The sequence below is a fragment of the Oncorhynchus clarkii genome, chromosome 19 (genome assembly GCF_045791955.1).
Source record: "Oncorhynchus clarkii lewisi isolate Uvic-CL-2024 chromosome 19, UVic_Ocla_1.0, whole genome shotgun sequence".
Taxonomy (NCBI): Eukaryota; Metazoa; Chordata; class Actinopteri; order Salmoniformes; family Salmonidae; genus Oncorhynchus; species Oncorhynchus clarkii.
This window is the reverse complement of record NC_092165.1, coordinates 1,647,968-1,662,967: the sequence shown is the minus strand read 5'-3', so window position 1 is coordinate 1,662,967 and position 15,000 is coordinate 1,647,968. Positions and strand designations below refer to the sequence as shown.

General features: G+C 51.7%; 1 protein-coding gene across 1 annotated transcript in view; it reads left to right on the top strand.

Annotated features, from left to right (window-relative positions):
- Nucleotides 1-15,000, top strand: part of LOC139374574 (UDP-glucose 6-dehydrogenase-like) — a 27,452-nt gene that overhangs the window by 9,358 nt on the left and 3,094 nt on the right. Inside the window, exons 2-8 of the mRNA XM_071115572.1 lie at nt 38-199; nt 1,506-1,607; nt 1,762-1,962; nt 2,656-2,853; nt 5,325-5,472; nt 5,935-6,029; nt 12,068-12,198. Of these exons, the coding sequence (XP_070971673.1) occupies nt 38-199; nt 1,506-1,607; nt 1,762-1,962; nt 2,656-2,853; nt 5,325-5,472; nt 5,935-6,029; nt 12,068-12,198 (1,037 nt within the window). The remainder of the gene's footprint in view (nt 1-37; nt 200-1,505; nt 1,608-1,761; nt 1,963-2,655; nt 2,854-5,324; nt 5,473-5,934; nt 6,030-12,067; nt 12,199-15,000) is intronic.

The window sequence follows — 15,000 nt, the reverse complement described above, 5'->3', positions numbered from 1 at the left end:
TGTGCCTGTCTCCCTTTCTCTCTGTCTGTCTCTCTAGATGTTTCAGATCAACAGAATTTGCTGTATAGGAGCAGGCTATGTGGGAGGACCAACCTGCAGTGTCATCGCCCACATGTGTCCAGAGATCCACGTGACAGTGGTCGACGTCAACGAATCACGGATCAACGCCTGGAACTCCGACACGCTGCCCATATACGAGGTACCGTATCAAAAACACACACACACACACCGCACGTACACACAGACACACACCGCACGTACACACAGACACACCAACACAGACACACGCCGCACGTACACACAGACACACACCGCACGTACACACAGACACACCAACACAGACACACACCACACGTACACACAGACACACACCACACGTACACACAGACACACCAACACAGACACACACCACACGTACACACAGACACACACCACACGTACACACAGACACACCAACACAGACACACACCACACGTACACACAGACACACACCACACGTACACACACACACACATAGACATACACACACCACACGTACACACAGACACACACCACACGTACACACACACACACACATAGACATACACACACCACACGTACACACACAGACATAATGCCGCACACCGAAACACACACACACATACCACAAATATACACACACAGACACACAAACATACACATAGACGTCCAAGACTTGAACATTGTTGTCTGGCAATCGTGGTAGAGCTTGAAGAGTTCTGAACATACTAATGGAGAAATGTTATACAATCCAGGTGTTTAAAGCTCTTAGAGACTTACCCAAGACGACTCCCAGCTGTAATGACTCTTAGAGACTTACCCAAGATGACTCCCAGCTGTAATGACTCATAGAGACTTACCCAAGAAGACTCCCTGCTGTAATGACTCTTAGAGACTTACCCAGGAAGACTCCCAGCTGTAATGACTCTTAGAGACTTACCCAAGAAGACTCCCAGCTGTAATGACTCTTAGAGACTTACCCAAGAAGACTCCCAGCTGTAATGACTCTTAGAGACTTACCCAAGAAGACTCCCAGCTGTAATGACTCTTAGAGACTTACCCAAGACGACTCCCAGCTGTAATGACTCTTAGAGTCTTACCCAAGAAGATTCCCAGCTGTAACGATGCTTAGAGACTTATCCAGGAAGACTCCCAGCTGTAATGACTCCTAGAGACTTACCCAAGAAGACTCCCAGCTGTAATGATGCTTAGACTTACCCAAGAAGACTCCCAGCTGTAATGACTCTTAGAGACTTACCCAAGAAGACTCCCAGCTGTAATGACTCTTAGAGACTTACCTGTCTCTCTCTCTCTCTCTCTGTCTTTCTCTCTCTCTCTCTTCCCACCCCCCCTCTCCTCTCTGTCTTTCTCTCTCTCTCTCTTCCCACCCCCCCCCCTCTCTCTCTGTCTTTCTCTCTCTCTCTCTTCCCACCCCCCCTCTCCTCTCTCTCTCTCTCTCTCTCTCTTCCCACCTCTCCTCTCTCTAGCCAGGGTTGAAGGAGGTAGTGGAGTCATGCCGAGGGAAGAATCTCTTCTTCTCTACAGATATAGATTCCGCCATCAGAGATGCTGACCTCGTCTTCATATCAGTGAGTCACACGTCTTTTGTCCCGGTCTGTCTGTCTGTCTCTCTGTCTCTCTCTGTCTCTCTCTGTCTCTCCGTCAGTCAGTGTCTATCTGTAGTGTGTGTCTGCGTTCCTGTCTTCCATCAGTCTAACCCCCCCCCCTCCCCTCCCTCCCCAGGTGAACACCCCCACAAAGACCTATGGGATGGGGAAGGGGCGTGCAGCCGACCTAAAGTACATTGAGGCCTGCGCTCGCCGCATCGTAGAGGTTTCCAACGGTTACAAGATCGTCACGGAGAAGAGCACGGTTCCTGTCCGAGCGGCTGAGAGCATCAGACGGATATTTGACTCCAACACCAAACCCAACCTCAACCTGCAGGTAGGTGGAGATACTAACCTGGTCTGTGTGTGTGTAGGTGCTGCCAAACCCAACCTCAACCTGCAGGTAGGTGGAGATACTAACCTGGTCTGTGTGTGTAGGTGCTGTCAAACCCAACCTCAACCTGCAGGTAGGTGGAGATACTAACCTGGTCTGTGTGTGTAGGTGCTGTCAAACCCAACCTCAACCTGCAGGTAGGTGGAGATACTAACCTGGTCTGTGTGTGTAGGTGCTGTCAAACCCAACCTCAACCTGCAGGTAGGTGGAGATACTAACCTGGTCTGTGTGTGTAGGTGCTGTCAAACCCAACCTCAACCTGCAGGTAGGTGGAGATACTAACCTGGTCTGTGTGTGTGTAGGTGCTGCCAAACCCAACCTCAACCTGCAGGTAGGTGGAGATACTAACCTGGTCTGTGTGTGTAGGTGCTGCCAAACCCAACCTCAACCTGCAGGTAGGTGGAGATACTAACCTGGGTTCAATACCTATTTACAAAGTTTTGGGTCTGTGTGTGAGTGTGTGTGTGTTTATCTCTCTGTGTGTGTTCATCTGTCTGTGTGTGTGTGTTCATCTCTCTCTGTGTGTGTGTGTTCATCTCTCTCTGTGTGTGTTCATCTCTGTGTGTGTGTGTTCTTCTCTGTGTGTGTGTGTTCATCTCTCTCTCTGTGTGTGTGTTCATCTCTGTGTGTGTGTAGGTGCTGTCCAACCCAGAGTTCCTGGCTGAGGGTACGGCGGTGCGTGACCTGAAGGAGCCAGACCGCGTCCTGATTGGTGGAGACGAGACGGCGGAGGGTCAGAGGGCGATCAGGGCTCTGTGTGACGTCTACGAACGCTGGGTCCCCAAGGCCCGCATCATCACCACCAACACCTGGTCCTCAGAACTCTCCAAACTGGTACGGGGGGGGGGGGTCGCTGTCTGACTACAGTCTGCTGGGATTAACTGGTACGGAAGGGTGGGGGGGGTCGCTGTCTGACTACAGTCTGCTGGGATTAACTGGTACGGAAGGGTGGGGGGGGTCGCTGTCTGACTACAGTCTGCTGGGATTAACTGGTACGTCTGGGGGGGGGGGGGGGTCGCTGTCTGACTACAGTCTGCTGGGATTAACTGGTACGTCTAGGGGGGGTCGCTGTCTGACTACAGTCTGCTGGGATTAACTGGTACGTCTGGGGGGGGGGTCGCTGTTTGACTACAGTCTGCTGGGATTAACTGGTACGTCTAGGGGGGGGTCGCTGTCTGACTACAGTCTGCTGGGATTAACTAGTACGTCTGGGGGGGGGTCGCTGTCTGACTACAGTCTGCTGGGATTAACTGGTATGGGGGGGGGGGGGGTCGCTGTCTGACTACAGTCTGCTGGGATTAACTGGTATGGAGGGGGGGGGTTGCTGTCTGACTACATTCTGCTGGGATTAACTGGTATGGAGGGGGGGGTCGCTGTCTGACTACAGTCTGCTGGGATTAACTGGTACGTCTGGGGGGGGGTCGCTGTCTGACTACAGTCTGCTGGGATTAACTGGTACGTCGGGGGGGGGGGGGGTCGCTGTCTGACTACAGTCTGCTGGGATTAACTGGTACGTCTGGGGGGGGGGGGGTCGCTGTCTGACTACAGTCTGCTGGGATTAACTGGTACGTCTGGGGGGGGGGGGTCGCTGTCTGACTACAGTCTGCTGGGATTAACTGGTACGTCTGGAGGGGGGGGGTCGCTGTCTGACTACAGTCTGCTGGGATTAACTGGTACGTCTGGGGGGGTTGCTGTCTGACTACAGTCTGCTGGGATTAACTAGTACGTCTGGGGGGGGGTCGCTGTCTGACTACAGTCTGCTGGGATTAACTGGTACGTCTGGAGGGGGGGGGGGTCGCTGTCTGACTACAGTCAGCTGGGATTAACTGGTACGTCTGGAGGGGGGGGGGTCGCTGTCTGACTACAGTCTGCTGGGATTAACTGGTACGTCTGGGGGGGGGGGGTCGCTGTCTGACTACAGTCTGCTGGGATTAACTGGTACGTCTGGAGGGGGGGGGGGTCGCTGTCTGACTACAGTCTGCTGGGATTAACTAGTACGTCTGGGGGGGGGGGGGTGGGTCGCTGTCTGACTACAGTCTGCTGGGATTAACTAGTACGTCTGGGGGGGGGTCGCTGTCTGACTACAGTCTGCTGGGATTAACTGGTATGGGGGGGGGGGTCGCTGTCTGACTACAGTCTGCTGGGATTAACTGGTATGGAGGGGGGGGGGGGTCGCTGTCTGACTACATTCTGCTGGGATTAACTGGTATGGAGGGGGGAGTCGCTGTCTGACTACAGTCTGCTGGGATTAACTGGTACGTCTAGGGGGGGGTCGCTGTTTGACTACAGTCTGCTGGGATTAACTGGTACGTCGGGGGGTTGGGGTCGCTGTCTGACTACAGTCTGCTGGGATTAACTGGTACGTCTGGGGGGGGTCGCTGTCTGACTACAGTCTGCTGGGATTAACTAGTACGTCGGGGGGGGGGGGTCGCTGTCTGACTACAGTCTGCTGGGATTAACTGGTACGTCTGGGGGGGGGGGGGGGTCGCTGTCTGACTACAGTCTGCTGGGATTAACTGGTACGTCTGGGGGTGGGGGGGTCGCTGTCTGACTACAGTCTGCTGGGATTAACTAGTACGTCTGGAGGGGGGGGGGGGGGGGGTCGCTGTCTGACTACAGTCTGCTGGGATTAACTGGTACGTCTCGAGGGGGGGGGTCGCTGTCTGACTACAGTCTGCTGGGATTAACTGGTACGTCTGGGGGGGGTCGCTGTCTGACTACAGTCTGCTGGGATTAACTAGTATGTCTGGGGGGGGGGGGAGTCTCTGTCTTTTTCTGACTACAGTCAGCTGGGATTAACTGGTACGTCTTGGGGGGGGTCGCTGTCTGACTACAGTCTGCTGGGATTAACTGGTACGTCTGGGGGGGGGTCGCTGTCTGACTACAGTCTGCTGGGATTAACTGGTACGTCTGGGGGGGGGGGGGGTCGCTGTCTGACTACAGTCTGCTTGGATTAACTAGTACGTCTGGGGGGGAGTCGCTGTCTGACTACAGTCTGCTGGGATTAACTGGTACGTCTGGGGGGGGGGGGTCGCTGTCTGACTACAGTCTGCTTGGATTAACTGGTACGTCTGGGGGGGGGGTCGCTGTCTGACTACAGTCTGCTGGGATTAACTGGTACGTCTGGGGGGGGTCGCTGTCTGACTACAGTCTGCTTGGATTAACTGGTACGTCTGGGGGGGGTCGCTGTCTGACTACAGTCTGCTTGGATTAACTAGTACGTCTGGGGGGGGTCGCTGTCTTTCTCTGACTACAGTCTGCTGGGATTAACTGGAGCTGTGTGTGTGTGTGTGTGTGTGTGTCAGGCTGCCAATGCGTTCCTAGCCCAGCGTATCAGCAGTATCAACAGTATCAGTGCTCTGTGTGAGTCAACGGGGGCTGACGTAGAGGAGGTGGCTCTAGCCATCGGCATGGACCAGAGGATAGGCAGCAAGTTCCTGAAGGCCAGCGTGGGTACGGTACACAGAGACACACACACACAAATCCACACTGAACAACGTGTCTTGTTCATTCATGTGTTCTATGTTGGACCATTCTAATGACTAGAACAGTCAACTATTGTACTGCAGTCAGAACCCTTAAGATCATTTAAATTATCTCTTTCTGTCTCTCTCTGTCTCTCTCTCTCGTTCTCTGTCTGTCTCTCTCTGTCTCTCTGTCTGTCTCTCTCTCGTTCTCTGTCTGTCTCTCTCTGTCTCTGTCTGTCTCTGTCTGTCTCTGTCTGTGTTTCTCTCTCTGTGTTTCTCTCTCGTTCTCTCTCTGTCTCTCTCTGTCTCTGTCTGTCTCTCTGTCTGTCTCTGTCTGTCTCTCTCTGTCTCTCTCTGTGTCTCTCTCTGTCTCTCTCTCTGTCTCTCTCTGTGTCTCTGTCTCTGTCTCTCTGTCTCTCTCTCTGTCTGTCTCTCTCCCCCCCCCCAGGGTTTGGTGGTAGTTGTTTCCAGAAGGATGTATTAAACCTGGTTTATCTGTGTGAAGCTCTCAACCTCCCCGAGGTCGCTTCCTACTGGCAACAGGTAGCTACTGCACACACACACACACACACAGACAGACCCACACACACACACACACACAGACAGACCCACACACAGACACACAGACACACACCACTGACTGTGCAGAATAGTTACACTCCATCTCCTCCCCACGTCATAACCTCTCAGTCCGTACCCACGTTACACTCCATCTCCTCCCCACGTCATAACCTCTCAGTCCGTACCCACATTACACTCCATCTCCTCCCCACGTCATAACCTCTCAGTCCGTACCCACGTTACACTCCATCTCCTCCCCACGTCATAACCTCTCAGTCCGTACCCACGTTACACTCCATCTCCTCCCCACGTCATAACCTCTCAGTCCGTACCCACGTTACACTCCATCTCCTCCCCACGTCATAACCTCTCAGTCCGTACCCACATTACACTCCATCTCCTCCCCACGTCATAACCTCTCAGTCCGTACCCACGTTACACTCCATCTCCTCCCCACGTCATAACCTCTCAGTCCGTACCCACATTACACTCCATCTCCTCCCCACGTCATAACCTCTCAGTCCGTACCCACGTTACACTCCATCTCCTCCCCACGTCATAACCTCTCAGTCCGTACCCACGTTACACTCCATCTCCTCCCCACGTCATAACCTCTCAGTCCGTACCCACGTTACACTCCATCTCCTCCCCACGTCATAACCTCTCAGTCCGTACCCACGTTACACTCCATCTCCTCCCCACGTCATAACCTCTCAGTCCGTACCCACGTTACACTCCATCTCCTCCCCACGTCATAACCTCTCAGTCCGTACCCACGTTACACTCCATCTCCTCCCCACGTCATAACCTCTCAGTCCGTACCCACGTTACACTCCATCTCCTCCCCACGTCATAACCTCTCAGTCCGTACCCACGTTACACTCCATCTCCTCCCCACGTCATAACCTCTCAGTCCGTACCCACGTTACACTCCATCTCCTCCCCACGTCATAACCTCTCAGTCCGTACCCACGTTACACTCCATCTCCTCCCCACGTCATAACCTCTCAGTCCGTACCCACGTTACACTCCATCTCCTCCCCACGTCATAACCTCTCAGTCCGTACCCACGTTACACTCCATCTCCTCCCCACGTTATAACCTCTCAGTCCGTACCCACGTTACACTCCATCTCCTCCCCACGTCATAACCTCTCAGTCCGTACCCACGTTACACTCCATCTCCTCCCCACGTCATAACCTCTCAGTCCGTACCCACGTTACACTCCATCTCCTCCCCACGTCATAACCTCTCAGTCCGTACCCACGTTACACTCCATCTCCTCCCCACGTCATAACCTCTCAGTCCGTACCCACATTACACTCCATCTCCTCCCCACGTTATAACCTCTCAGTCCGTACCCACATTACACTCCATCTCCTCCCCACGTCATAACCTCTCAGTCCGTACCCACGTTACACTCCATCTCCTCCCCACGTTATAACCTCTCAGTCCGTACCCACATTACACTCCATCTCCTCCCCACGTCATAACCTCTCAGTCCGTACCCACATTACACTCCATCTCCTCCCCACGTCATAACCTCTCAGTCCGTACCCACATTACACTCCATCTCCTCCCCACGTCATAACCTCTCAGTCCGTACCCACATTACACTCCATCTCCTCCCCACGTTATAACCTCTCAGTCCGTACCCACATTACACTCCATCTCCTCCCCACGTTATAACCTCTCAGTCCGTACCCACATTACACTCCATCTCCTCCCCACGTCATAACCTCTCAGTCCGTACCCACGTTACACTCCATCTCCTCCCCACGTCATAACCTCTCAGTCCGTACCCACGTTACACTCCATCTCCTCCCCACGTCATAACCTCTCAGTCCGTACCCACGTTACACTCCATCTCCCCCCCACGTCATAACCTCTCAGTCCGTACCCACATTACACTCCATCTCCTCCCCACGTCATAACCTCTCAGTCCGTACCCACGTTACACTCCATCTCCTCCCCACGTCATAACCTCTCAGTCCGTACCCACGTTACACTCCATCTCCTCCCCACGTCATAACCTCTCAGTCCGTACCCACGTTACACTCCATCTCCTCCCCACGTCATAACCTCTCAGTCCGTACCCACGTTACACTCCATCTCCTCCCCACGTTATAACCTCTCAGTCCGTACCCACGTTACACTCCATCTTCTCCCCACGTCATAACCTCTCAGTCCGTACCCACGTTACACTCCATCTCCTCCCCACGTTATAACCTCTCAGTCTGTACACACGTTGAAGTCCACAGTAAATACCTCTTCACTACAATATTCTCTGTTGTCCCCTGGTTAGTCTCCTCTGGCCTGTTATATATATCTATATATACTGGCTTTTCATTTTAATGTGTGATTTGATAGTTTATCTTGACCGTGTAAAGGGAATATGAATGTCTTGAAAAGAGCTAAATAAAATGTATTATTAGGGATTCGTAGTGTGCAGGAGGGTCACCGGTACCTAGTCAGTGTGCAGGAGGGTCACCGGTACCTAGTCAGGGTGTAGGAGGGTCACCGGTACCTAGTCAGGGTGTAGGAGGGTCACCGGTACCTAGTCAGGGTGCAGGAGGGTCACCGGTACCTAGTCAGGGTGTAGGAGGGTCACCGGTACCTAGTCAGGGTACAGGAGGGTCACCGGTACCTAGTCAGGGTGCAGGAGGGTCACCGGTACCTAGTCAGTGTGCAGGAGGGTGGCCGGTACCTAGTCAGGGTGCAGGAGGGTGGCCGGTATCTAGTCAGGGTGCAGGAGGGTCACCGGTACCTAGTCAGTGTGCAGGAGGGTCACCGGTACCTAGTCAGGGTGCAGGAGGGTCACCGGTACCTAGTCAGTGTGCAGGAGGGTCACCGGTACCTAGTCAGTGTGCAGGAGGGTCACCGGTACCTAGTCAGGGTGTAGGAGGGTCACCGGTACCTAGTCAGGGTGCAGGAGGGTCACCGGTACCTAGTCAGGGTGCAGGAGGGTCACCGGTACCTAGTCAGTGTGCAGGAGGGTCACCGGTACCTAGTCAGGGTGCAGGAGGGTCGCCAGTACCTAGTCAGGGTGCAGGAGGGTCGCCGGTACCTAGTCAGGGTGCAGGAGGGTCGCCGGTACCTAGTCAGCGTGCAGGAGGGTCACCGGTACCTAGTCAGGGTGCAGGAGGGTCACCGGTACCTAGTCAGTGTGCAGGAGGGTCACCGGTACCTAGTCAGGGTGCAGGAGGGTCGCCAGTACCTAGTCAGGGTGCAGGAGGGTCGCCGGTACCTAGTCAGGGTGCAGGAGGGTTGCCGGTACCTAGTCAGGGTGCAGGAGGGTCGCCGGTACCGAGTCAGGGTGCAGGAGGGTCGCCGGTACCTAGTCAGGGTGCAGGAGGGTGACCGGTACCGAGTCAGGGTGCAGGAGAGGGTGACCGGTACCGAGTCAGGGTGCAGGAGAGGGTGACCGGTACCGAGTCAGGGTGCAGGAGAGGGTCACCGGTACCGAGTCAGGGTGCAGGAGAGGGTCACCGGTACCGAGTCAGGGTGCAGGAGAGGGTCACCGGTACCTAGTCAGGGTGCAGGAGGGTGACCGGTACCGAGTCAGGGTGCAGGAGAGGGTGACCGGTACCGAGTCAGGGTGCAGGAGAGGGAGACCGGTACCGAGTCAGGGTGCAGGAGAGGGTCACCGGTACCGAGTCAGGGTGCAGGAGAGGGTCACCGGTACCTAGTCAGGAGAGGGTCACCGGTACCTAGTCAGGAGAGGGTGACCGGTACCGAGTCAGGGTGCCGGAGAGGGTCACCGGTACCGAGTCAGGGTCACCATGGTACCATACAAACACATGTGGAATGTGGTAACCATGGAACCATACGAACACGTGGAATGTGGTAACCATCTGTTATGGCTGCAATCCCGATATCGGGATCGATATGACAACTACCAGTGAAAATAGTAGTCAAATCAAACCACAGAAATCTCATAATTAGAATTCCTAAAACATACATGTGTTTTATATCATTTTAAAGCTATTCTCGTTGTTAATCCCACCAAAGTGTCCGATTTCAAATAGGCTTTTCAGCAAAAGCACTACAAACGATTATGTTAGGTCTCCACCAAACCACAATAAGCACAGCCATTTTCCAGCTAAATATAGCATTCACAAAAAGCATAAATAAAGATCAAAATGAATCACTAACCTTGAATTATCTTCATCAGATGACACTCATAGGACTTCATGTTACACAATACATGCATGTTTTGTTTGATAAAGTTCATATTTATATCAAAACAATCAGAGTTTACATTGGCGCGTTAGATTCACTAGTTCCAAAAACATCAAGTGATTTTGCATAGCCACATCGTTTCAACAGAAATACTCATCATAAATGTAGATGATAATACAAGTTATACACATGGAATTATAGATATACCTCTCCTTAATGCAACCGCTGTGTCAGATTTTTAAAAAAGCTCACGGAAAAAGCAACACATGCAATAATCTGAGACGGAGCTCAGAACAGAAGCCAAATTAGCCGCCATGTTGGAGTCAACAGAAACCAGATAATACATGATAAATGTTTCCTTACCTAACCTACCTTACTTAACTTCATCAGAATGCAGTCCTAGGAATCCCAGGTCCACAATAAATGCTTGATTTGTTCAAAAATGTCTGTTATTTATGTCCAATTAGCTACTTTGGTTAGCGCGTTTGGTAAACAATTCCAAAGTCACAAAGCGCGTCCACTATAATGTGACGAAATGTCAAAGTTCTGTAACAGTCAGTAGAAACATGTCAAACGATGTACTGAATCAATCTTTAGAATGTTGTTTAAATACATCTTGAATAACGTTCCAACTGGAGAATTAGAATGACTTCTGATGAGCGGTGGAACACAAGTCCTTCCCCTGTGAACGCGCCTGGTGAAAGCGTGGTCCACTCATGGCTGTGGTCACTATTTCCTGTGTCAATCGACCCCTCTTCACATTAGAGTCATCAGACAAAGTTCTATTGACTGCTGACATCTAGTGGAAGGCGTAGGAAGTGAAAACTCATCCATATCTCGCTGTAATTTCAGTGAGACCTTGGTTGAAAATCTGCCACCTCCAGAAAAAAAACAGGAAGTGGAATTTCTCAGGTTTTTGCCTGCTATATGAGTTCTGTTATACTCACAGACATAATTCAAACAGTTTTAGAAACTTCAGAGTGTTTTCTATCCAATACTAATAATAATATGCAAATATTAGCAACTATGACAGGAGCAGGCCGTTTGATATGGGCACCTTTCATCCAAGCTACTCAATACTGCCCCCTGCAGCCATAAAAAGGTAACTCATTATTTGCATGTGTAAAGATAGTTACAACATGATAGTGCTTGTTGTTCTCCAACTCATCTTGTGTTCTTTCTGTCATCCTGTGAACCCCGTTCATTGCTGCTCACAGCTATATTTATTATTATGCTTTCACCTCCTTCCTCTTCACCTCCCTTTCCCTCCCTCCCTCCCTCCCTCCCTCCCTCCCTCCCTCCCTCCCTCCCTCCCTCTCCCTCCTCCTCCCTCTCTCCCAACCTCTCTCCTCCCTCCTCTCCCTCCTTCTCCCTCTCTCCCTCCTCCTCTCCCTCCCTCTCCCTCCCTCTCCCTCCTCCTCTCCCTCCTCCTCTCCCTCTCCCTCCTCCTCCTCCCTCTCCCTCCTCCTCCCCCTCTCCCTCCCTCCCTCTCCCTCCTCCTCCTCCCTCTCCCTCCTCCTCTTCCCCCTCTCCCTCCTCCTCCTCCCTCTCTCCCTCCTCCTCTCCCTCCTCCTCTCCCTCCTCCTCCCTTTCTCCCTCCTCCTCCCCCTCTCCCTCCTCCCCCTCTCCCTCCTCCTCCTCCCTCTCCCTCCTCCTCCTCCCTCTCTCCCTCCTCCTCTCCCTCTCCCTCCTTCCCTCCTCCCTCTCTCCCAACCTCCCTCTCCCTCCTCCTCCTCCCTCCTCCCTCTCCCACCTCCTCCCTCTCTCCTCCCCCCTCTCCCTCCTCCTCCCCCTCCTCCTCCTCCCTCCTCCCTCTCCCACCTCCTCCCTCTCTCCAGGTGATTGATATGAATGAGTACCAACGGAGGAGGTTTGCGTGTCGTATCATTGACTGTCTGTTTAACACAGTGACAGGGAAGAAGATCGCCCTGCTGGGATTCTCCTTTAAGAAAGACACTGGAGACACCAGGTATCTATTTTCCTATCTTCTATTCTTCTCCTCTCCTCCTCGTTCCCTCTCTTCCTCCTCGTTCCCTCTCTTCCTCCTCGTTCCCTCTCTTCCTCCTCGTTCCCTCTTCCTCCTCGTTCCCTCTCTTCCTCCTCGTTCCCTCTCTTCCTCCTCGTTCCCTCTCTCCTCTTTCTTCTCTTGTTGAAACATCAATTCCTTTTCTTTCTCTCAATTCAAGGGTCTTTATTTTCATGGGAAACTTAGATGAGTAGATGATAAACGAAAGTGAAATAAACAATTAAAACTAACAGTAAACATTACACTCACAGAAGTTCCAAAAGAATAAAGACATTTCAGATGTCATATTATGTCCATATACAGTGTTGTAACAATGTGAAAATAAATAAGCATAAATATGGGTTGTATTTACAATGGTGTTTGTTCTTCACTGGTTGCCCTTTTCTCGTGGCAACAGGTCACAGATCTTGCTGCTGTGATGTCACACTGTGGTATTTCACCCAGTAGATACGGGAGTTTATCAAAATTGGGTTTGTTTTGAGGGAAATATGTCTCTCTAATATGGTCATACATTGGGCAGGAGGTTAGGAAGTGCAGCTCAGTTTCCACCTCATTTTGTGGGCAGTGAGCACATAGCCTGTCTTCTCTTGAGAGCCAGGTCTGCCTATGGCGGCCTTTCTTAATAGCAAGGCTATGCTCACTGAGTCTGTACATAGTCAAAGCTTTCCTTAATTTTGGGTCAGTCACAGTGGTCAGGTATTCTGCCACTGTGTACTCTCTGTTTAGGGCCAAATAACATTCTAGTTTGCTCTGTTTTTTTGTTCATTCTTTCCAATGTGTCAAGTAATTATCTTTTTGTTTTCTCATGATTTGGTTGGGTCTAATTGTGTTGCTGTCCTGGGGCTCTGTAGGGTGTGTTTGTGAACAGATCCCCAGGACCAGCTTGCTTAGGGGACTCTTCTCCAGGTTCATCTCTCTGTAGGTGATGGCTTTGTTATGGAAGGTTTGGGAATCGCTTCCTTTTAGGTGGTTGTAGAATTTAACGGCTCTTTTCTGGATTTTGATAATTAGCGGATATCGGCCTAATTCTGCTCTGCATGCATTATTTGGTGTTCTACGTTGTACACGGAGGATATTTTTTGCAAAATTCTGCGTGCAGAGTCTCAATTTGATGTTTTTCTCCTTTTGTGAATTCTTGGTTGGTGAGCGGACCCCAGACCTCACAACCATAAAGGGAAATGAGTTTTAGCCAGATCCTAATTTGTATGTTGAATTTGATCTTCCTTTTGATGGCATAGAAGGCCCTTCTTGCCTTGTCTCTCAGATCGTTCACAGCTTTGTGGAAGTTACCTGTGGCGCTGATGTTTAGGCCAAGGTATGTATAGTTTTTTGTGGGCTCTAGGGCAACAGTGTCTAGATGGAATTTGTATTTGTGGTCCTGGTGACTGGACCTTTTTTGGAACACCATTATTTTGGTCTTACTGAGATTTACTGTCAGGGCCCAGGTCTGTCAGGTCTGTCAGGGCCCAGGTCTGTCAGTGCCCAGGTCTGTCAGGTCTGTCAGGGCCCAGGTCTGTCAGTGCCCAGGTCTGTCAGGGCCCAGGTCTGTCAGGGCCCAGGTCTATCAGGTCTGTCAGGGCCCAGGTCTGTCAGTGCCCAGGTCTGTCAGGTCTGTCAGGGCCCAGGTCTGTCAGGGCCCAGGTCTATCAGGTCTGTCAGGGTCCAGGTCTGTCAGGGTCCAGGTCTGTCAGGGCCCAGGTCTGTCAGGGCCCAGGTCTGTCAGGGCCCAGGTCTGACAGAATCTGTGCATAAGATCTAGGTGCTGCTGTAGGCCCTCCTTGGTTGGTGACAGAAGCACCAGATCATCAGCAAACAGTAGACATTTGACTTCGGATTCTAGCAGGGGGAGGCCGGGTGCTGCAGACTGTTCTAGTGCCCTTGCCAATTCGTTGATATATATGTTGAAGAGGGTGGGGCTTAAGCTGCATCCCTGTCTCACCCCACGGCCTCTTGGGAAGAAATGTGTGTGTTTTTTGCCAATTTTAACCGCACACTTGTTGTTTGTCTACATGGATTTTATAATGTCGTATGTTTTACCCCCAACACCACTTTCCATCAGTTTGTATAGCAGACCCTCATGCCAAATTAAGTCCAAAGCTTTTTTGAAATCAACAAATTATGAGAAGACTTTGCCTTAGTTTTGGTTTGTTTGTCAATTAGGGTGTGAAGGGTGAATACATGGTCTGTCGCACGGTAATTTGATAAAAAGCCAATTTGACATTTGCTCAGTACATTGTTTTCATTGAGGAAATGTACGAGTCTGCTGTTAATCATAATGCAGAGGATTTTCCCAAGGTTACTGTTGACACATATTCCACGGTAGTTATTGGGGTCAAATTTGTCTCTCTCTGTCTCTGTTTTGTGTAGTGCCTGTCTCTCTCTCCTCGGTCTCCTCTCTCTCTGTCCCCTCTCTCTCTCCTCTGTCTCCACTCTCTCTGTCCCCTCTCTCTCTCCTCAGTCTCCTCTCTCTCTGTTTCCTCTCTCTCTCCTCGGTCTCCTCTCTCTCTGTCCCCTCTCTCTCTCCTCTGTCTCCTCTCTCTCTGTCCCCTTTCTCTCTCTCTCCTCTATCTCGCGTGTTTCAGGTTAATCAGTGTGTGTCAGGTTTGTGTGTGTGTGTGTGTGTGTGTGTGTGTGTGTGTGTGTGTGTGGTTAGGGCCCAGGTCTGTCAGGGCCCAGGTCTGTCAGGGCCCAGGTCTGACAGAATCTGTGCATAAGATCTTAATCAGTGTGTGTAGGGGTAAAGTG